At 56.1% G+C, this 21,777-nt stretch overlaps 2 protein-coding genes and 1 non-coding gene across 3 annotated transcripts; all 3 read right to left on the bottom strand.

The window, feature by feature from the left end:
• Nucleotides 1–1,300: 1,300 nt before the first annotated feature.
• Nucleotides 1,301–10,242, bottom strand: Slc5a5 (solute carrier family 5 member 5). The gene is made up of 15 exons (XM_057752676.1): nt 9,865–10,242; nt 9,202–9,267; nt 8,855–8,906; nt 8,684–8,751; nt 7,663–7,817; nt 7,263–7,403; nt 7,039–7,168; nt 6,646–6,734; nt 6,398–6,510; nt 6,255–6,325; nt 5,850–5,936; nt 5,591–5,772; nt 4,305–4,429; nt 3,223–3,338; nt 1,301–2,326 (listed from the first exon to the last, which is right to left on the bottom strand). The coding sequence occupies exons 1-15, from the start codon at nt 10,219–10,221 to the stop codon at nt 2,228–2,230; spliced, it is 1,851 nt and encodes a 616-aa protein (XP_057608659.1). The 5' UTR covers nt 10,222–10,242; the 3' UTR covers nt 1,301–2,227.
• A 2,610-nt stretch (nt 10,243–12,852) lies between these two features.
• Rpl18a (ribosomal protein L18a) lies at nt 12,853–14,957 on the bottom strand. Its single transcript, XM_057752655.1, has 5 exons — nt 14,890–14,957; nt 13,622–13,801; nt 13,407–13,536; nt 13,077–13,186; nt 12,853–12,985 (listed from the first exon to the last, which is right to left on the bottom strand). Exons 1-5 carry the CDS (start codon nt 14,905–14,907, stop codon nt 12,893–12,895), a joined length of 531 nt encoding a protein of 176 aa, XP_057608638.1. The 5' UTR covers nt 14,908–14,957; the 3' UTR covers nt 12,853–12,892.
• Nucleotides 13,241–13,371, bottom strand: LOC130863277 (small nucleolar RNA SNORA68). The gene has a single exon (XR_009055706.1). It is a non-coding gene; the product is annotated as a small nucleolar RNA SNORA68 (small nucleolar RNA).
• Nucleotides 14,958–21,777: the final 6,820 nt, after the last annotated feature.

The following is a 21,777-nucleotide window of genomic DNA, read 5'->3' as shown; positions in this document are numbered from 1 at the left end:
GGTCACAGATGAAGGCAACGACCTTTTCAGAAAAAAAAAAAATAAGGGGAGTGGTGGCATGGTGGTTCACGTGTTCAGTCCTGGCCAGCCTGGTCTACAGTGAGTTCCAGGACAGCCAGGACTACACAGAGAAACCCTGTCTGGAAAACCAACCAACCAACAAACAGATAGATAGATGACAGATAGATAGATAGATAGATAGATAGATAGATAGATAGATAGGAAGATAGATAGAGAAGGCAGTGTCCTGGAGGAAGGATGTGGGGGGCTCCGAAGATTCTTGCTTGAAACAGTGAACACTGGGGAGGTGGAGGCCGGAGGGTCAGGTGTTCAAGGTCATCCTGAGTTATACAGCAAGTGGGGGGCCAGCCTGGACTACATGACTTTGACTCAGTCCTGGCCCCATATTAAACATGTCACTGCCATAGGAACCAGCCAGGTCATGGTCACCCAAGAAAGGAACTCCTCGGCAGAGACCAAAGTGCAGTAGCCTGAGGAACATGGCTGCCAGGACACGGTGCCTGCTCAGGGCCCCACACCGTGTTTGTACAGAGACCCCGTGCACAATCTGCTAGACTCATCTTTCTTGTGCGGGGACAGCACCTGTGGCAATGACAAACCTTCACCAGGTCACAGCACGAACTGTCCGCCTATTAGCTTCTTCTTCTTCTTTTTTTTTTTTGTTTTTCGAGACAGGGTTTCTCTGTGGTTTTGGAGCCTGTCCTGGAACTAGCTCTTGTAGACCAGGCTGGTCTCGAACTCACAGAGATCCGCCTGCCTCTGCCTCCCGAGTGCTGGGATTAAAGGCGTGCGCCACCACCGCCCGGCCTTTATCCTGTTGTTTTGAGGCTGGAAAACTCCATAGCCTAGATGGGTCTGGGGCTCAGCACGTCTCCTGCCCCAGCTCTCTGAGGGCTGGGGTGGCACCTGGCTTGCTCCTGTAGACTCCCTAACTTACAGTGCGGATTTGTCTCTGTAGTTGTCTCTCCACCCCCGCCCCCAGACAGGGTTCTCTGTGGCTTTGGAGCCTGTCCTGGAACTAGCTCTGTAGACCAGGCTGGTCTCGAACTCACAGAGATCCACCTGCCTCTGCCTCCCGAGTGCTGGGACTGAAGGCGTGCGCCATCATAGCCTGGCTGTAGAAGTTTCTTACACTATTTTTCTAGGGAACCAGGATCCCCAAAAGACCACATATGTTCAATAAGAAAGTAACTGTTTTTGAAATCTTTTCCGTGGAACACAGACGTGTAGCTGATTGATCATATCACACCCATGGCACTTGAACACCACAGCAATTTTATTGTTTTAGACGAGGCTGGAACGAAGCTAGCCAGCTGACACACTGTGGTATGTCCGTACAATGGAATACTAGTTGGCACTGAATAAAAGTGAAATATTGATATACACAGAAGCATGGACAAATTACTGTGTCAAAAAAATAATGGCGGTCTATGTAGGTGTGCAGTTCAGTGGTAGCTTGCTCAGCACGCTCCTGGAGGTGAAGGTGGGAAGCATGGGAGATGGCATTTACAGGGCCTTGTGAAGCGGGAAGGAATTAGCACAAAACAAACACGCTCTCTGATAGTTTTGTTCTGCAAACCTTAAGTCCGCAGTCAAGGTGTTACCACGTCCGTGTGTCTCCGGGAATCCATCCCTTGGCAGCTCCCGGCAGCTCCCGCAACCCTGGAGCTCTGTGTCCTAGAGACCCCTTGCTCTCGCCCCTGCCTTGGTTTTCCATGTGTCTATGTCCCTTCCGCTATTTTAAAAAACTCCTTGGTGGTGGGAATGGGACCCTGGGCTACTGGGTGCTAGGGAAGCCCTTTCCCCAGGTCACCTATATTTGTTTGTTTGGGGACAGGGTCTCCTGTAGCCCAGAATGGCCTCACCATGTAGCCGAGGATGACCCTGAATTTCTGAACCTCCCCACTGCTGGGGTGACAGTCCTCAGTTTCTTTGCCTGTTAAATGGGCCCGGGTGGCTCAGCCGGCAAGCCTGTCAGGAGCAGCTGGGCTTTCTCAGCCGCTGACCGCAGCTATACAAGGTCCAGAAGGTTCCAGACGGTTTTCTTTGTGGATGGAGAACCATCCTTCTTTGCGCGTGGGAGGGCAAAGGGGACCCGGGAGGGAGCAGAGCCAGTGCTAGCCAAGCTTCTGTACGCTCCCGTCCAGCCAATCAGAGAGGAGGCTGATAACCCGAGGCCCGCGATTGGCCTTCAGGGGCCTCGCCCTCAGAGGTTGGTCTCGCGCCCCAGGGACAGCAGGTGGGCCTCGTCGCCTGGCAGGAAGCCAGAGGGCTTTTTGGTCACAGCAGGGATGTCTTCCGGACCCTGGGAGAAAGCGGAGCACATCACACACCCGTCCCAGATGGGGTCCCCGAGGATCAGGTCGGCTACGGCTACGTGCAGGGTGCCCCCACCCCCCCAGCCGCCCCACCCGGTGCTACGCATGCACTCTACCGAGCCTCAGCCCTGCTCCAGCTCAGACTATTTTTGAGACAGGGTCTTACTCTGAACCCCAGTGGGCCTCAAACTTGCAGTGATCCTCCTGTCTCAATGCTGAGATCATCACCGTGCCCGACCCAGCTTCATAACCTCATTACTGTTTTATTTTTGTATTATGGGTATGCATATTTGGCCAACATATGTGTGTGTGCTCGGTGCTGGGAGGCCAGAAGGGGACCTCCTGAAGCTGTAGACGTGGGTGCTGGGTAGGGACCCGGTCCTCTGTGAGCCACTCCCTGCTTCTTACTGTCTGTTGCTTAGGCTCTCATGGTGCCCCGGAGGCCTCGAGCCTGCTGTGGAGCTCAGGCTGGCCTCGCGCTCCACATTGCTGTCTTTGGTGTCACCTGCTGGAAAACCTCTTTCTTTGTGTCACTGTGGTCTCTCAGGAGGTGACAGCGTCTCCCACTTTCGGGGACTCTGCAGTCCCTGGGCTCGGCTCCAGCCCAGCCCCCCCCCCCCGTTTCTTATGTAATTCTGAATTAAGTAATGTTATCTTAAGAATATTCTTCAGAAGTGTCTCTCAAGGGGAAACCAGTTTCCCCCGCCACAGGCAGGAAATAATTGTTTAAAAAAACAGATATGATAAAAATAGGCAGCGCTCATGTGTGCCGGCCCCTGGGAAAGAGACGGCTTTGACCGCGGAGAGGAATCTGCCCGGCCCCGGGGCCACACCCACCGGGTCCCCACGGCCCTGGCGCCCAGTGACCCTAGCTGGATCTGACCTTCACCAGGCTGTCCTCCAGAGTGGCGGTGTCCTCCTTTGGGGCCACGGACGCGGTCTGCCGAGCCAGGTCCCACCACAGCAGGCCAGGGCCCAGGGAGCTGCGCTTGGTGGGGCCTGAGGGGGCAGGGGGACAGGGACTCAGCGCTGGGTGTTCTTCCAGCCCTGGCAACACCCACGGCTGCCCACTCGTGAGGAGCTGGGTTGGCTTCAGTTTTAGGTTAATCTTTCCCCTGGCCCTCTCTGTCCGAGGGGTCTGATTTGGCCTGCTTTTCTCTTTTGAGACAGGGTCTCCAGTCTCTTGCCTTTGGCTCCCGAGTGCTGGCATCACAGGTGGGCACCGTCACTCAGCAGGCTGGAAGTGCCCAACCTTCCATCCACCCAGCTTCAACCCTTGTGACTAGAAGCTCAGCTAAAGCCGAGGGCATCAGCTCACTCTATCAGAGGTTCAGCCCAGGCTGGGGCTGTGCTCGATCATCACAGCTCTCAGCTCAGTGGTAGAGGATTGCTTTGCTAGCACTGAGCCCCGACTTCAATCCCCAGAACACATAAACCAGGCAGGCAGTGCATGCTCCCATGAGGATCCGAGGTTCAAGGTCTGCCTCAGTCACATAAGGGATTCGAGGCTAGCCTGGGCTACATGGAACCCTTGTCTCAAAAGGAAACACGTGAGTAAGAGAAGCAAGTGTAGCAGGGGTTGAAGGTGGTGATGCACACATGCCGTCCAAGCACACAGAAAGCTGAGGCAGGAGGATTGTCACGAGTTTGAGGGTCAGCCTGAGCTACAGAATGAGGACAAGGACGCCACCCCTATCTCAAACCCAAGCAAACAATTCTGCGGGGTCTGGGAGCTTCCTAAGGCCGAGATTGGGCTTCAGGACCGCGGACAGCGCCTCGCATCCCTGGGCCTTAGCCGGGACCCTCCTGGAGGAGCTGGCCTCAGTTCCCAGGTCTGCAAAAGAGAACTGGCCTTGGGGGCGGGGGCGCAGCTCACAGCCGACGGGGTCCCTCCCAGGTTCCCTTCAGGGAGAGGGGGTGGAGGCAGGAGGATGAACAACCGACCTCGGAGGCCACTGCACTAACCTGTCAGATAGCTGATGAGAACTCCGCACAGCATGGTGGTCAGCGTGCCCAGAGCCCCGTAATAGAGATAGGAGATGGCATAGAAGGTGGTGGCGAGCGCGGGGCGGTCTGCCTCTACTCTGGAGCTGCGGGGGAGAGGAGGGCACAGATGCCGGCTGTCCACAAGCACACTCTCCGCCCACCTTGTCAGCTCAGCCATCACTCAGACCTGTGCAGGAGCTAGGTCTCCCCACCCACCATGGCTCCCCACTGATCTTGGAATTAAATGAACCTAAATACTTAGAAAAAACCCTCTGGTCACCCTCCACAGAAGCGCCCTCTGAGGCAGAGGCACAGGAAAACGTCAACGGGGCCTGACCAAGCTCGGAAGGTTCCAGATGGGCATGGATCACTTTCTCTTCTCATTCCCTAAAGGAACCCAGGCCCTCTCCCAGGCTGGGAAGTCACTGAGCTACAACCCAGCCCAGCTCTCCTTTTGAGACAAGGTCCTGCTAAGTTGTCCAAGAAGGCCTTGACGTCCCAGCTTCCCGAGGGCTGGAGGAGAAGCCTATGCAAGCTTGGCTTTGTGAAGCGCGAGGGTCCACAACAGCCCCAAGCAGGACACAGCCCACATGTCCACTAACTGATGGGCAGTTACACGCGTGTGCGATCTGCATTGCATGGAATGTTACTCAACACGGAGAGCAAAGGAGCAGCACATCTTCCCTCAGTCATCAGGAATGAACCTTCAAAGCAAGTTGAGACACAAAAGCCCGGAAGAGGGAAATCCACAGACTCAAAACATGGATCTTCCCAGAAGCTGGGAGAATTAAAAATTTTGATTTATTAATGTAGCCCAAATTGTCTTCAGACTACCTCTGTAAGCAAGGATGATCCATGATCTGCCTGCTCCTCCAGCGTTAGACCATACCAGCTAAACCTAAAATCCTATGGCGAGTTATGTAGGATGCTAATTACATCCCAATAGAAAATATAATCACCAAGAAAGAAGGAAAGAAAAGGTGGCCAGAAATGCTGGGCACACATGTGGACTTGTATGCAGCAGGTGCAGACAGGAGGATCCAGACATGCTGGGCACACATGTGGTCCAGCATGCAGCAGGTGCAGACAGACAGGAGGATTCTGTTAAGCCCAGCTCACACACCTGTAGCCTTCGGAACCTGAACGTGACCCCAGGACCTTTGCACAGACTGTTTTTGTCCTAGTAATGTTTTTTCCACAGCTCCCAGTTCCTTCCAGTTGACACCCTGACATTGCACACTGGACCCTACCCCTGGACTGCTCACCTGGGAAGCCCACTGGAGGTGTTGGCAGCTCCGGGTGGGCCCATGAGGAGCGATGCATTGGTGCAGCCGGCGGCCGAGGTGGGCAGCACGCCCATGATCTGCTCTCCGGGTGGATACAGTGTAGCCCCCAAGGCCACCCACAGGGATACAGCCAAGCCTGCAGCCAGTCCAGACAGGACGCCCTGGGGGCGGGGCCACCGTGAGGGGCGGTGCCTCTTGACCATGCCCCGCAGGCCACACCCACACCCTCCCCACTCACGGGTGTGTTGCAGGCTGGCAGCAGCATTCCCAGCGTGAAGGCACCTAGTAGAGGTCCACTGATGACGCCCATCACCGTGAAGGAGCCCTGCGAGGCAGGCGGAAAAGGGATGGGCTTAGCCACCGCCTCTCGGGACTCAGTTTACCCTAAGGAAACCCACTGCAGGCCTTGACACTGCTCTGCACCCCAGTTTTCCCAGTCCTCTTTCTCCTCGAAGGCGGGTAGAAAACGACAGTGGCGAGTCTCAGGTAAGCCCTCGACCTCTTTATGCAGGTAGGTAAGTCTAGCCTTGAACTCCCCATCTTCCCGCCTCAGCCTCTCTAGTGTCACAGTGGCCTGGGCATCTCCTCGAGCCTTGACTGGGACTCACATTGGGGTGCAGGGCAGGTGGGGTTGAAGTCTCACCTGGAGGACACCACCTCCCAGCAGCGAGGACAGAGCAGCCACGGTGAGGCAGGCTGAGCCATAGATGAGGGCTGTGGGGGAGGAATGGCACAGTCAGTGTGGGGTACCACCCTGGCCCCACACTCTGGCCCCCCCAAACTCACAGAGCCCTTTAGAGATGAGAACGAGCTTCCGAGGTGCCAGGCCAGGCATCCGCGGCTTGATGAGGTCTTCCACCGTGACGGCGGCCATGGCGTTAATACTAGTGGATGCCGTGCTGCGGGCGGAGGGGAACAAGGGCAGAGCCTCAGGGCACACACGGCTGCCTCAGCACCCGCCCTCAGCGCTGTCCTGCTGTCCAGACAGGGCCCCCCTCCCCCGCTGTCACAGCTGGAGTGAGCAGGGTGCTCACCTGAGGGTGCCACTGTAGGCACAGGCCAGGAAGAGTCCGGGGACTCCGGGCAGGTCCTCGAAAATGTCCAACACGAGTAGCGGCATGTACTGCAGGAGACAGAGGCCTGCTGTCACACACAGGACGTGGGCGGGGCTTTCTCTTTCAGTTTTTGGTGTCCTGGGCAGGCCTCAGCTACATAGTGAGTTAGGCCGGCCTGAGCTACCTGAGCCCCTGTGTCAACAGGCCGGCTGCTATCCTGCTGGCCCGAGGTCTTGCCTGCTCACACACCCACTCTGCCATCTCCCCCTCCTCCCAGGCCAAGACGGCGGCACAGACGGCGCCTTTGAGAGGGAACGCTTTTCCAGCCCCGCCTCTGGGCCCGGAGAGGGCGGAGTCTGGTTGTGAGCTCACCTGATCCGGCGCGGAGATGCGTCCTGTGAGGAGGGGGTCGCAGTCTCTGTAGAAGGCGAACATGACGATGCCACAGAAAGCCGCGCTGGCCACGATCAGAAAGAGGCCCAGCTGGTTGACAAGCAGGGCCCTGGGGGGAGGGGGGAGGGGGGCCTTAGGAGTGCGTGGGGGAGGGACAGCCTGTCCCCGAAGCCTCTGCGTGGGTCCCTCACCTGCATACTCACAGTTTGGCCTTACTCTCCGAGCGGCAGGCCACATAGCGCTGTACCTGGGCTTGGTTCACACCGTACATGGAGAGCCACACCAGCGTACCACCAACTACAAAAGTCCAGAAGGTGTAGCGGCTCCGAGGATCTGGGTCAAAGCTGAGGAGGGAAAAAGGTAGGCTATCGACTACCCGTGAGGATGCCCTCCCCAGATCCTCAGGGCTTTCCGGGTCCTAATGGGATGTTGTGCTTGCAGGGAGTTTTGAAGGGTGGGTAGGTGTTTTCTAGGTTGAGTTTTGTTGCCCTGCGACACCTGTGGGGGGGGGCAGGACTCAAAAACCTTCACAGTGCAGGGAAGACTGAGGCATAGATGTGAGGCTAGCCTGGGCTACAGAGTGAGACCCTGTCTCTCACTCACTCCATCAGGTTGATCCGGGAATGGTTCTGGGCAAGACTGAGCACATTCCAGGGGCCTCCCATGAGCATGGCGCCTCGGGCCAGGATCACCCAGAAGCCGCTGAGCATCACCACGACCTGGAACACATCTGTCCAGACCACGGCCTTCATACCGCCCTGTGCATGAGAGGGGAGAGGAGAGAGTCACAGGCAGGCCTGTCCCTGGCTGCTGGGGCAGGACTCCACCCAGCATGGCTTCCTGTGGCCCAGGGAGCCAAGATCCCCCCTTGAGTTTCCGCACCTGTGAAATAAGGATAGTGTGCCTTCCCAATGTTAGTTGGAGGATTAAACAAGATCATGGGTGGAAAAGCTGCAATTGTGCTAGCCGTCCCAGCAAGTACCCCAATATCTCTTAGCATCCCCCCCTTTTTTTTCTAGGCAGGGTATCTCTGTAGCTTTGGAGCCTGTCCTGGAACTCACTCTGTAGACCAGGCTGGCCTGGAACTCACAGAGATCCGCCTGTCTCTGCCTCCCGAGTGCTGGGATTAAAGGCGTGCACCACCACCGCCCGGCTCTTTTTTCTTTTTTTTTTTAGGCTTGCGGAACCCAGGCTGGCCTAGAACTTCTAAGCCTCAACCTCAGCCCCGAGCGCTACTGTGACGGCTCCTGGGCAGCTTCCATCTGTTCTCTTTTATCGTTAGCTCTCCCTGTATTCTCCTGCCTCACCGAAAGTTGAGCCTCCAGTGCCAGGAACAACCCCGGAACACGCCAGTCCCTCAGGAGGCGCAGTCAAGACATGGGGCCCAGAGAAGAGCAGGCCGGAGTCTCAGCCACCTCCAGCTAAACCCTGCTCACTTTGGAAAGGCAAAGGTCACAACTCAGGGCCCGGAGAGCCCAGGCAAAGCCCCTGGATCCAGCAGCACCTGAAGTGCGCCTGCCCATGAGGCCCTGGGGGTCCAGACAGGCAGGGGAACAGGGAGTTGGGATGGTGCTGCCCGCCTGGAGTCGTCCGCAAGACCACGCAGCGGCCACGGCTCACTCACCACGGTCGTGTACAAGGTGCAGATTACTCCCGTGGACAGTAGCGACGCCCAGATATCCAATCCGGTCACTGCAAAACACACCTCCTGTCAGGCCTCCAGCTTCTGCGCGCTCATACGAGGTCCAGCCTGGGCTCCTGGGCGCCCGGCCCCTCCCCCGCCCGCCAGTCAGACCTTGGTTCAGGATGAGCGCGGGTGCGTAGATCACGATGCCTGTGTACAGCATCTGTGGGTGGGGAGGGACGTGAGATAGGGGCGAGGAAGAAGGCGGGACCAGACGGAGGGAGGGGCGGGGCTAGGTTACAAGAGGGCGATTTTAGGAGGGATGGGGTGGCGCTGGGCAGGAGGGTGTTTCCAGGCAGGATGAGGGCGGAGCCTTGGGCGTGGTCCCGGTCGGTCCCTCGGAAGCAGAGCTCACGCGGGTAGGGGCGAGGCCAGGCAGGATGGGGGCGTGGCGTGAGGGCAAGGTGGGGCGGGATGAGTGTCTGGTGTGGGCGTGGTTGGGCGGGCAGCTTGCTCACCGTGGCCACCAGGTACTGCAGCGTTCCGCAGAGCCGCACCACTCGGCTGAAGCGAAGCTCTAGATACTGAAGAAGGAGCCAGGGCTGGAGGTCACCGGGAACATGACTCCTCAGCCACCCTCCTTGTTCTCCCTCTCTCCCGGGTGCCCACCCGCGCTTACACAGTTCTTTTGAGTCAGTGTCTCTGTGTGTAAACCAAGCTGACTTAGAACTCGAGGCAATCCTCCTGCCCGAGCTTCTCGAGTACTGAGATATATCAGGTATAAGCTTTCAATTGTCACTACCCTTGTTGGACGGTTGCAGTGTGCCCAGCTGTGCCCGCAGATTTGAAGCTGAGGTCTCCCTAGTGAGCCCAGGTTGGCCTGAAACTCATGGCGATCCTCCTGCCTCAATGCTGAGACTACAGGCACGAGCCATTTCGTTTGCACTAGGCGTTGAAAGGTTGGGAAATCCTGCAGGGCCCTGGTCTCGCTGCAGGCGTTTGAACCGTGTGCGGACGCGGGTGGGTGGCCCGTCACGGGCGCACACGGGGACAGGTGTCAGCGGGAAGTCACCGCCCCGAGGCTGCTTCGAGCCGTGGGACCCGGACTCTTCCTCTTTCCTGGCCCTGCCCCGCGCCCGGGGCATCTTCCCGGAACATTCCCTCGGGACCGGGTCCCCTACCTGGTAGGTGCTGGTGAGGCCCAGACGGTAGAAAACCGGCAAAAAGACCAGCGCGGTGAGCAGCGAGTTGAGCAGCTGGCCCGCGCACATCCACAGGAACTTGAGACCATAGCGCGCCGCCTCGGCGGGGACCCCGAGCACCTGCACCGCCGACATGAAGCTGGCGGCCAGCGACAGCCCCACGGGCACGGCCGCCAGCTGCCGACCCCCGGTGAAGAAGTCGTCGGCGCTGCGCTGGCCGCCGCGGGCCAGGCCGACCCACAGCCCGATGCCCGTGGACACCAGCAGCATAGCCGCGAACACCCCGTAGTCCCAGGCGCCGAAGGTGGCCGGCGGCCCGGCTTCCATCCCCTCCATGGGGACAGGTGACTTGGTGCAGGGAGGATGCAGAGACGGGCAGGACCCTCGGTGAGTGCGTGCACGGCAGCGCGCGACTCACCGTGTGTGCCGTCGGTCCCCTCGCTCCTCGCGCGGAGGATTTATTGGGCTCCGGGGTCAGTGCAGCTCCGCCCCCAGCCTGGGAGGCGGGCGCGACCCGCACCCTTTCCACCCTGGGGCGAGCGGGCCTGTAGGGGTGCGGGCGGTGTGTGCGGGGTGGGGTGACTCCTCCGCGACACTCGCGTCTCCTGACACTTTCTCTCACGTCCAGGGCTATGGACAGACGGGGCATTGGAGGCTAAGACCCGCGCTAGCACAGTCTGCCGGGTTTTGGTACCCGGAGCTACGAGGAGCCTGGCACTGGGATTTCCTTGGGGGGGGGGGGGGCTACCGGGCTCCGTAAGAAAAATCGCCCTCCCCCAGAGGGCGTCTGTCTTTCCTCGCAGTGTGGGACAGGGAACTGTCCAACCTTGCCCTCCAGCCAACCCCGGTGGGAGGCACTCTGGGCTTCCCAGTGAGAACATACTCGGAGAATTTTTTTTTTTCTTTTTAGGTGTTTAGTACTCATCTTCTCCGTCTGTACGAGGGCAATCTGGACCTACTTCCCTTTGCGTGCGTGTGTGCGTGTATGTGTGTGCTGTGTGTCTGAGGCAGGTTCTCAAGCAGCTCAGGCCGGCGTGACAGGAGTGTGCTCCACACCCGTCCTTGCCCTCCCCTTCCCGTCTACTCTTCCTTCCCTCCCACAGGCTGACCTTGAAGCTATGGCAATCCTCCTGCCTCATCTTCTAGTGCTGGGGTGGCAAGTGTGGACCAGCCTCCCTGCGCAAACTCGTTTGCTCGTTCTTTGAGGGCGCACCCTTTCCTTCAATTTGGCGAAGACCTGGGTCCTGAGCTGGTTTTCAAGGGAACGAGGACTTGGCCTGAGGTTTGGGACGATGCAGCCAGAGGCTCAGGAGAGTCCACCGTGGAACCCTTCCGGGATGAGCTGGTGGAGAGTCTGGGGTATCCAGTGTCGATTCCCTGTCGAGTCCCCCACATTTCGGGTGATCTGACAGGAAGAGGACCTGGTTGCCTCAGGCTGTAGAGCTGCCCAAAGTGCCTAGCTCTCCTCCGTGTTTCCCCCTCGGACGGACGGACGCTGTCTCCATCTGAGGTGAATTGCCAGACAGGGCCCCAAGGCAGCGAGGGGTCTGGGGCAGGGAGGAGCAGGAGCCCAGGTCTTGCTGTCAAGGGCACTGGGAGAATTTTCAGGTCTTCAAAATGCTTCGGAATGGGTAGAGCTAGGGGGAGATGTGACCGGCATGGGGCACTCTGGAGTCTAAGGGGACTGGAGAGGCCAGCTGGCAGGCAGGGGACACACTAGCGGCCCTACCAAGAGGAGCGAGGTCTTGTGCTGGAAGTTCTAGCGTCACACAGAGCTGCGCCCAACACTCCTCCACTGCCCTACACAATTTGCAGTTGGTTTTTCCAGACAGGTTTGTCTGTGTAGCCTGGCTCTCCTAGTAGCTCTGTAGAACAAGCTGCCTCCAGCTCCCGAATGCTGGGATTACAGGGATGGGCCACCACTGACCGGAACAGGTGTCTTGTTTTAAGACAGTGCTTCATTGCAGCTTTGGAACCTCTCCTGAACTAGCTCTTGCAGACCACACTGGCCTCAAATTCAGAGATCCTGCCTCTGGCTCCTGTCCGCTGGGATCAAAGGGCAAAGGTGTGCCACACAGTAGCAGTTGTTTTTTTATAGCTCATTCAAGAGGCAGAGGTAGGTGATAACCTGAGGCCAGGCAGGCTTAAGCTACCATTAACAAATACTAAAAATGAGTGTGTAAGGGTGAGGGACAGGTGGACAGGAATGCGGGTGCCTGCAGAGGCCACAGTGCAGCTCTCCTGCGGCTGGGGACACCAATGTGGGCCTGAGGCCCTGGGGAACAACCCAGACCCGCCGCAGGGGCTCTTCACAGGCCCAAAGCACTGGGTGGCGGCCAGACCAACTCGGCTCCGTCCACCTGCAGTGTGACGCCACCGGAGTTGGGAGGTTCAGCCTCGCCAGACGGGGCAGTAGAGGACAAATGAGGATCTCGATTACCCTTTTTGGTTGATGTTATGACTGAGTGGATCCCAGTGACCACAAATGTGACCAGACACCCTCTTTTGGCCTCCAGAGGTAAGGAGTATGTTAAACATGTACAAACCTCCAGTGCATTACTTTTAATGTTCTTCCACACCAGCAGAAACCCTGCACACTTTAACACTGCTGCATGCAGGGCACGCAGGGTGGGCCGGCCTGTACCACTTTCAGAATCCAGCCTGGTCAGCAGCACCTAGCACCCACATTGACTCTTGGAAAAAGACACCTCTGGCCCTCAAAGGCAGCCTTGAGGCCCCGTCCCTAGGGTCTGGCTGGCCTCGTTCCCACCAGTAGAGGTTTAGTGCCAGCAGGATAAGGGGCTCAACCAGGTCCTGGGGGTGGATTAAGTTCGTGCTTGAAATTCTCAGGCCTGAGCCAGTACCCATGCAGCCTGCGTGAGCAATGAGGTTCCTGGGGTACAATAGCCATAGAAAGAGGCCCAGTCTGTGCTTAGTCGTCCCCACCCCCCACAGAAGCAAAGGAGCCAGGCAGAACTCTGGAGCTTTATTCAGTGGGTCTCTGGGTCTAGAAGAAGGTGTTAGGCCTCTTGGTAGTGAAGCGAGGCTTGTGCTGGCGCCGCAGAACACGGTGGGGCAGCGGGAACTTGATCTTGGAGTCCTGTGGAGAGAGAGGAGATTAGTGTCCAGGGCTCAACCAGGCAGAACCACCCCCCACAGCCCCTGCGTCAGGCCCCACTCAGGGAACTCACATGGAACTGCTTGACAGCCGGCCTGCGACATTTGCCGGCGGCAATCTCTTCCACCTTCATGATCTGGATGGAGTGTGCACGGGCACGATGCCGGGCACCCATGTCTCGGTCTGAGGAAGGAGAAGGAAGTCAGCCCCAGGCACTCACATGGCGCCTGTTCCCAGGGCTGTGGAACCTCCTGATTCACTCTGGGGGGCACTGCACAGCCCCCCAAAGGCGACGAAGTTCCTTTGCTGTGCGCACCACTGTTTAAACAGCCGCTACAGGCAGTGGCAGTTCTTGGGTTGGGTGCAGGGCAGGGGTGGGGCAGAGGCAGGGGTGGGGACTCACAGCACTGTGTGACAGCCCCAGCGGTGGTCAGGTCGCGGTACTCGCGGTACATGTTGTGTGTCCCACTGCGGGAGTCATAGCGCAGCCAGATGCCGAAGTTCTTCACGCGCAGGGGGGACTTCTCGAATACCTGCGGGCGGGAAGGAGAGTGAAGTGTGCTGCCCTGGCTCTGGGGGAGCCCAGGGACTGACACCCTGCGGGGCCCCGGGCCGTACCTGCCCACAATACACGATCTCCCCAGATGACTTCTTCATCTTCTTTAGCTGTGACACGAAGTACCAGAAGCGGGACTTGGCCACCACATGGTTGGGTGCGAAGATGCGCATTCGGTACAGCGGTGGTGTGTGGCACTTCGGGGTGGGCAAGCAGCGCCCCACCACCTTGTACTCCCGGAGCTGAAAGACAGGGTGGTGAGCCGAGGCCTGCCTGTCACCCCAGAGGCAGCCACTTCAGAACGCAAGTGCCCCGCCACGGACTGCCTCAGTTTCCCCGGCCCCCGAGCCTAGCTTTTCACCAGGAGGCAGAAGGATGGCACGTATCCATGCCCCCACGCCAGGTCAGCCCTGTGTCTGTACAAGCATAGGTGGGGCAGCTCGTAGCAATCCTCCTGCTTCCGGCGCTAGTGTGAGACACCACACCCTAGACAAGACGGTTACTCTTCTGCCCTTCCCAAGTGTTACACAAATACCAGGCAGGCCAATCCGGCCTCCTATTTGGAAATAGCTAAGGATGACTCAGTCCTCATCTACGTGCCTCTACCTCCCGAGCACCGAGATAACAGGTGTGCAGCAGAGCCGGAAGGGGCCGCAAGGCATGCTTGTCAAAGGCTCTAACTGAGGCAGAGCCCCACCTCCTCGCGTGTCCAAGTGATCCAGGATAGCTTTGGAACTGAGTGTCCTGTCTCGGTAATAACCAAACTAGACAACCGTATCTCGTTTCGTTTATTTCTGGTTTTTCGAGACAGGATTTCTCAATGTAGCTTTTTGGTGTCTCTCCTGGAACTAGCTCTTGTAGTTGTAGCCGGCATCGAACTCAGAAATCCACCTGTTTCTGCCTCCCGAGTGCTGCGATTAAAGGCCTGCACTTCCACCGCCCGCCTTCTTTTTGTTTTTCTATACTGGAACTCGCGATAATCCTCCTGCCTCTGCACTCCCGGTTCTGCTATCACAAGCGTGCGCCACTTTGCCAGGCAGTTTCCAGACAGGCGGATCTTGGCCTGTGGTCCTGGAGAGGGGGAAGCCGGCCCCATCGGCTTGCCTAGCGGGGCATGCTCCCACACGCGCCCTGGTGCGCCCGCTCTCTCCGCGGCTGCTTAGCACGCGGCGGCCGCCATGTTGCCGCGAGGAGCCTGCCACCCGCGGATGGCTGCCCGTGCCCGGCGAGCGGGTCCCCGCGGCCGTGCCCGGCGCCATCCCGGCACACAGCCACTCCGCGCGGCCCCGCCGCCAACGCCGCGCCCCCAGCCGCACCGCGTCCGCCTTACTGTGCCCGAGGCCTTCATGGCGGTCCGTCCTCGTCCGCCGCCAGTCACAAAAGGAAGTGTTACTTTCCGCGCAGGCTCTCACCATGTACTCCCTGACGGAAGTCCCGCCCTTCTCGATGCCGTGCGTCCATTGGATACGTATACTAACGCTCTACGATCTTAGTTTCTCTATTGGTTACAGGTCAGCTCCGTAACCCCTCCCTAGCCCTCTCACGTCGGGACTACAATTCCCAGGAGGCGGCGAGGCAGAGTGACGAGTTTAACAAGATCTCCGGAGTTACGCCAGAGCGTCTGCGCGCGGGGGATGCTGGGAGTGGTGGGCGTAAAGGCGGTCTCGATTTCTAATTCAGCGGTCTTTTTTTCTTTTCTTCCTTTCTTTCGCTCTTCCTCCCTCCCTTCCTCCCCTCCCCTTTTTTTGTATGGTTTGGTTTTTCTTTTTTTTTTCTTTTTTCTTTTGGTTTTTCGAGACAGGGTTTCTCTGTGGCTTTGGAGCCTGTCCTGGAACTAGCTCTTGTAGACCAGGCTGGTCTCGAACTCACAGAGATCCGCCTACCTCTGCCTCCCGAGTGCTGGGATTAAAGGCGTTCGCCACCACCGTCCGGCTCCTTCCTCTTTTTACGTCATCTCCCTGTGTATCTACCATCTGTCACCCATCATCTGTCCATCTTTTAAAAAAGTTATTGTGCTAATTCTTTTTTAGGTGTTGTACCTGCAGGTATGTTTGCATCATCTGCGTGTCTGGTGCCTGCGGGAGGCCAGAAGAGAGCATCGGGTCCCTTTGAGACTAGAGTTAAATGGTTGTGAACCATCATGTGGTTGCTGGGAATCGAATCCCGGTCAGTGCTTAGTTGCTGAACTATCTCTTTATCTCTAGTCCATTGATCTTTTTTTTTTTTTAAATATTTATTTATTTATTATTTATACAGTATTCTGTCTGATTGTATGCCTGAAGGCCAGAAGAGGGCACCAGACCTCATTACAGATGGTTGTGAGCCACCATGTGGTTGCTGGGAATTGAACTCAGGACCTTTGGAAGAGCAGGCAGTGCTCTTAACCGCTGAGCCATCTCTCCAGCCCTCCATTGATCTTTTTATCTGTAATCAATTTATTTTTACTGTTTGTTGAGACAGGAGTTACAGGCCAGCCTGTAACTCACTGTAATTCTCCTGCCTCAGGTTTCAGATTCTTGGGATGCAGGACTGTGTCACCCGACGGCTCACGTAGCTGTTTTCTTCATAGAATTGTATCACTCCGTCTCTTAACTTTGTTCTTTTCCTGTTGGTGTTCTCTTAATTGTAGGGAGACAGGCAACAATATCCGCTGTGTGTCTCCACTAGCGACCACTAGGTGGCGCGCGCCTCCCTTCGGCTCCGCTGCAGGGCAGAGCTGGACCTCTCTGGGCCGCCTGCTGGTTGGCTTCCTGCTCCCATTGATCTCAGGAATACACAAGTGTGGGACCTTAGTTTTCCCAGCCGTCAGAGGAAGCCACAAACGCGCATAGGATGGTCCTATATTTAGAATTGGACATGTTGGCACATGCCTGTGTCCTTACGAATAGGTACGAATAGGAAAGTGAGGCAGGAGGATTGCCACTGGCTCCTTAGCAAGATTTCATCGCACAGTCCCCCTTCCTCGGCCCGAAAAGACGGCATATGAGAGTAACTGCAATGGGCAGGCTAGGACACAATGCCTCCCTCTGCTAGAACACACCGCTCCATGCCTCTGTGAGAGGCAGGACAGATCCTGGGCTGCAGCCTGTATCCTGAGAGGGCACAGTGTAGGAGGTGGGGATGCGAGAGAGAAGTCTACCGAGGTACCCGCAGTTCCCAGCCTTAGCCATGTGTCCAGAACACACAGCCGGAAACAGGGTGCTGGAAATGCCACCTCTGCAGATGTCCACTCTCGGGGGCTATGAAGACTCCCAGCAGGGCCACCTATTGGTAGGACCTGGGCTTCTGTCACCAAAGGCTGTCAGGGTTCTGGATTGCTAGGTTGCTGGCTCTGCCTTCATCATTCCACAGTGCACCCAGCTAATCTGGGGTCTCAGGCCACCCTGCTTTGATTCAGGGTGAGCTGTCCCCTCCCTGCTCACTCCAGTCCCTGTGCCTTTCAGAAGTGGGAGGACTCTGCACCCAGTCCTCAGGCCCCAAAATGCTCCCAGGTGATCTGTTTGGTCCCTGGGTTTCCCTCACAGAACACACCCAAACATTCTTGGCACAAAGATTTATTACCCCCCCCCCACCAAGAGGGACAGCTGGGGCTGGGTGCCTGTGGGTCCCACAGAGGCGCCAGCAGGTGTCTGTATATGTGGGAGGTCTGTCCTGACTGGACAGGTTAGCCGATGGAGCCAAATAATGGGTTTTGATTGCTGGACCTTGAGTTTAGTCAGGCATGAGGAAGTGGCCAAATAAGGGAGTAGACCGTGGGGGCAGCTTTAGGATGTTACCTAAGGCTCTTGGTGAGGCGAGGGAAAGGGGAGAAAGGCAAGGTCTGCTGGGCAGTGTTTGTTGTGCTCTCAGAAAGCCTGTCACTGTGTCCTCTAGGCAAGGACTCGTGCTCTGGGCTCCCGTCTTCCCAGCTTTGCCATCCCAGCCTCCGAGTGCTCTTATTACAGGTGTGCATCACCGCATGAGGTTTATTTAGGGGAGTACGGGTGTTTAGCCCACATGCATGTGTGCCGCTTGTGTCGTGCATGCATGTGTGTGCGCCGCTTGTGTCCTGCATGCATGTGTGTGCGCCACTTGTGTCCTGCATACATGTGTGCCGCTTGTGTGCCTGGTTCCCAGGAGGCCACAGTGCCATGTTCCTAGACGGTGACAAATGTTGTCCCTGGGAATGTTCCATCTATGTCCTTCCCATGAGGCCTGGCTGTGCTCACAGCGCTCATGAGGTCATGGGGTCAACAGCACTCACCAAATCTTGGGGTTCACCAGCATTTACCATTGATTGTGGTGATATTTTCTTTGTATTTTAAGAAATAAAGCTTGGTCCAGGACAGGCTCCAAAGCCACAGAGAAACCCTGTCTCGAAAAACCAAAAAAAAAAGCAATAAAGCTTGGCCGGGCAGTGGTGGCGCACGTCTTTAATCCCAGCACTTGAGAGGCAGAGGCAGGCGGATCTCTGTGAGTTCGAGACCAGCCTGGTCTACAAGAGCTAGTTCCAGGACAGGCTCCAAAGCCACAAAGAAACCCTGTCTCGAAAAAAACCAAAAAATAAAAAATAAATAAAAAATAATAAAAAAGGCCGGGCGATGGTGGCGCATGCCTTTAATCCCAGCACTCGGGAGGCCGAGGCAGGCGGATCTCTGTGAGTTCGAGACCAGCCTGGTCTACGGAGCTAGTTCCAGGACAGGCTCCAAAGCCACAGAGAAACCCTGTCTCGAAAAAAACCAAAAAAAAAAAAAAATAAATAAATAATAATAAAAAAAAGAAGTAAAGCTTGCCTGAAGATCAGAGTGCAGAGCTAGCCACTAGTTAACCATGGAGACCAGGCAGTGGCACACACCTTTAATCCCGGCACACAGGAGGCAGAGGCAGACAGATCTCTGTAAGTTCAAGCCCACCTGAGCTACACGAAATTGATCCAGTCTAAAAGAGAAACAGAGGGGTCTGGAGAGATGGCTCAGTGGTTAAGAGCATTGCCTGCTCTTCCAAAGGTCCTGAGTTCAATTCCCAGCAACCACATGATGGCTCACAACCATCTGTAATGAGGTCTGGTGCCCTCTCCTGGCCTGCAGGCATACACACAGACAGAATATTGTATACATAATAAATAAATATTTAAAAAAAAAAGAGAGAAACAGAGTCAGGTAGTGGTTGCTCACACCTTTAATCCCAGCACTAGGGAGGTGGAGACAGCAGTGATGTGGCTGGGCAGAGAGGAAGATAAGGCAGGAGGAGACAGGAGCTTAGGATACAGTATGAGGTTTCATAGAGACAGCATTTGGTCTGAGGATTTGTAGAGGTGAGAACTAGTGGCTGACTGCTCTGCCTCTCTGGTCTTTCAGCCTTTACCCCCTAATATCTAACTATGGGTTTTATTATTAAGACCGTTTAGAATTCACGCTACAATCAGTCTGTTAAGTTCCAATAAATTCTGAGTCCTGGGGCCGACTCTTCTCTCCCAGGGCTCAGCTAACTCCCGGCTACTCATCTGCCACCTCTGGGCTCCTCTGCAGCCCCCACTCACCCTGTTCTGTATGCTTTCAGCCTCCTCCTGGTTTTCTCCTATGACTTTTAACTTCTCTGGGTCTCCACATCACCCTGTGAAGCCCACGGAGGGAATGGGCAAGGGACAAGGGTGTGTGGGGCTCTCCTGTCTCCCCAACATTAGGAAGGCTGAGGCTGGAGATTGGAAATTCAAGGTCAGCCTGAGCTGTATGAAACAGGTCCTCAAATAAACAAAAACAAGAAGCCACGAAGGTGGCAAAGGCACTTGCCACCAAGCCTGGGGACCTGAATTGGACAACTGAGTCCCATAATGGTGGGGTTTATTTCTAAAAGTTGTTAATCCCAGCATTTGGGAGGCAGAGGTAGGCTGATCTCTGTGAGTTTGAGGTCAGCCTGGTCTACAGAGTGAGGTCCAGGACAGCCAGGACCACACAGAGAAACCCTGTCTCCAAAAACAACAAAAAAGTTGTGCTGTGTCATAAACATGCTTTCACGCACGGTCTGTTTGCCTGGGATGGCGTCCACATGTGACATCTCAGCCACTCTGGAGACTGTAGATCTGACTCATCATCACAGAAAATTCCCAAGTAGGCGCTGGGGAGCTCACTGGGGGGCACTGACTGCTCATCCAGGGGACCCAGGTTCCTTTCCAGCACCAGCGTGGCAGCTCACAGCTGTCTGCACCACAGTTCCAGGGGACCTCCTTGGGCACCACGTGGCAGCTCACAGCTGTCTGCACCACAGTTCCAGGGGACCTCCTTGGGCACCACGTGGCAGCTCACAGCTGTCTGCACCACAGTTCCAGGGGACCTCCTTGGGCTCCAGGCGCACATGTGCACATAGATACTGTAGGCAAAGCAACCCCCACACAAATTAAAACTGAGGAAGGTGCATGTGAGGGGAGGGCAAGATGGCTCTGTGGGCTGAGCACTGCCAAGTCTGACACCTCCTCATCCCCAGGACGATTCCCCAGACAGGGTTTCTCTGTAGCTCTGCCTGTCCCGGAACTAGCTCTGTAGACCAGGCTGGCCTCGAACTCACAGAGATCCGCCTGCCTCTGCCTCCCGAGTGCTGGGATTAAAGGCGTGCACCACCAGCACCTGGCTCCCCAGGACACACTTTTGAAAGGAGAGAACTCCTGAAAGTTTTCCTGGCCTTGCCATGCCTGGTTGTCCCAGATGTGGCATGTGCCCTCCCCACATACACTTTTTTTTTTTTTTTTTGATTTTTCGAGACAGGGTTTCTCTGTAGCTTTTGGTTCCTGTCCTGGAACTAGCTCTTGTAGACCAGGCTGGACTCGAACTCACAGAAATCCGCCTGCCTCTGCCTCCCGAGTGCTGGGATTAAAGGCGTGCGCCACCACCTCCCGGCTACATACACATTTTTTTTATTTTTATTTTTTATTTTTTATTTTTTTTAAATATTTATTTATTTGTTATGTATACAATATTCTGTCTGTATGTCTGAAGGCCAGAAGAGGGCACCAGACCTCATTACAGATGGTTGTGAGCCACCATGTGGTTGCTGGGAATTGAACTCAGGACCTTTGGAAGAACAGGCAATGCTCTTAACCTCTGAGCCATCTCTCCAGCCCCCACATTTTTTTTTAAAAAAAAAAAACAAACCAGTACTGACTGGTGGTGGTGGCACACACCCTTAATCCCAGCACTCGGGAGGCAGAGGCAGACAGGTATCTGTGAGTTTGAGGCCAGCCTGGTCTTCAGAGGGTGGTCCAGGACAGGCTTCCAGGACAGTTGCAGTTTCTACACAGAGAAACACTGTCTCGTACCCCGCAAAACAAAAGAAAACAAAAACCCAACTCAGTCTGTTGGTGGGCTACTGTACCCTCCCGGGAGATTCAGACTCTCAGGCCCCTGTGACCTGGGTAATTTGATCACTCACCCTATCTGGATCTGAAATCACATCCAGGAGGAGTAATCGATCAACCATTACAGTCAGTGGGGAAGGTCTGAGTGGGGTATGGGAAAGCTGGACGATTCCCACTCAGGAAGGCTGGGAGGGCAGTCTGCGGGCACAGGCTGGGACTGACCTCTGAGGGAGCTTGCCTGCACTTACTTACCAGACCGAGATCAGCTGATTTGACCATGAGGATTTAAACCACACTGGCTGAGGGCTCAGCAGTACTGACCCTGGGACAATTTTATTGCAAGCAATCAGACCTTTTATACCCCCACCACCACCCAGGGCCTTGCCCTCACTAGACAGGCACTCTACCCCTAAGCTAAATCCCCAACCCTGCAATCAGACTTTTTATACCTTTATCAGAAAGAGAATATAGTGGCCATTGCCAGGATCATCAGTACAGTTGTAGGTGCCAGGATACAGTGATATTTGCAGTTTACAGACTACACAAGATGAATGTCTAAGACAATTGTCCAGAAAGCTCTCGTGCTTCCGTGATTTCTAAGGGATCACACAGAGAAGCACAAGGCAGTCTGAGAGCTTTACTGCCTGAGGGAGGAACTGAGAGGCACAAGGTGCCCCAGGAGCCCTGGACTCTAACCTGGAAAACCCTAGGCACTGGCTGTCAAGGGAGCGAGGCCAGACCAAAGCCATGAGCTCCCGCAGCACCCGAGGGGGCGTGTCCTCGGGCTCATTCCTCCAGCGGACGGAAGCATGAGGCTGTTGGTGATGGGACTGGAAAAGCCCAGAGTTGGGGGAATGAAGAAAACTGTGAGCGACGGCAGTTGTTCTCAAA

The sequence above is a fragment of the Chionomys nivalis genome, chromosome 20 (genome assembly GCF_950005125.1).
Source record: "Chionomys nivalis chromosome 20, mChiNiv1.1, whole genome shotgun sequence".
Taxonomy (NCBI): domain Eukaryota; kingdom Metazoa; phylum Chordata; class Mammalia; order Rodentia; family Cricetidae; genus Chionomys; species Chionomys nivalis.
Note: the sequence above shows the minus strand (reverse complement) of the source record. Positions and strands in the feature narration are given on the sequence as shown.

What these genes read in the sequence shown, in the direction of transcription:
- Slc5a5 (XM_057752676.1), bottom strand. Translation starts at nt 10,221, where the DNA reads ATGGAGGGGATGGAAGCCGGGCCGCCGGCCACCTTCGGCGCCTGGGAC. An exon ending in GCACCTTGTACACGACCGTG is followed by an intron (nt 7,818 to 8,683) that starts GTGAGTGAGCCG and finishes TCTCATGCACAG; the next exon opens with GGCGGTATGAAGGCCGTGGT. An exon ending in ACCTCCAGTGGGCTTCCCAG is followed by an intron (nt 4,430 to 5,590) that starts GTGAGCAGTCCA and finishes TCTCCCCCGCAG; the next exon opens with CTCCAGAGTAGAGGCAGACC.
- Rpl18a (XM_057752655.1), bottom strand. An exon ending in AGATCGTGTATTGTGGGCAG is followed by an intron (nt 13,537 to 13,621) that starts GTACGGCCCGGG and finishes TCCCGCCCGCAG; the next exon opens with GTATTCGAGAAGTCCCCCCT. An exon ending in TGGGGCTGTCACACAGTGCT is followed by an intron (nt 13,187 to 13,406) that starts GTGAGTCCCCAC and finishes CTCCTTCCTCAG; the next exon opens with ACCGAGACATGGGTGCCCGG.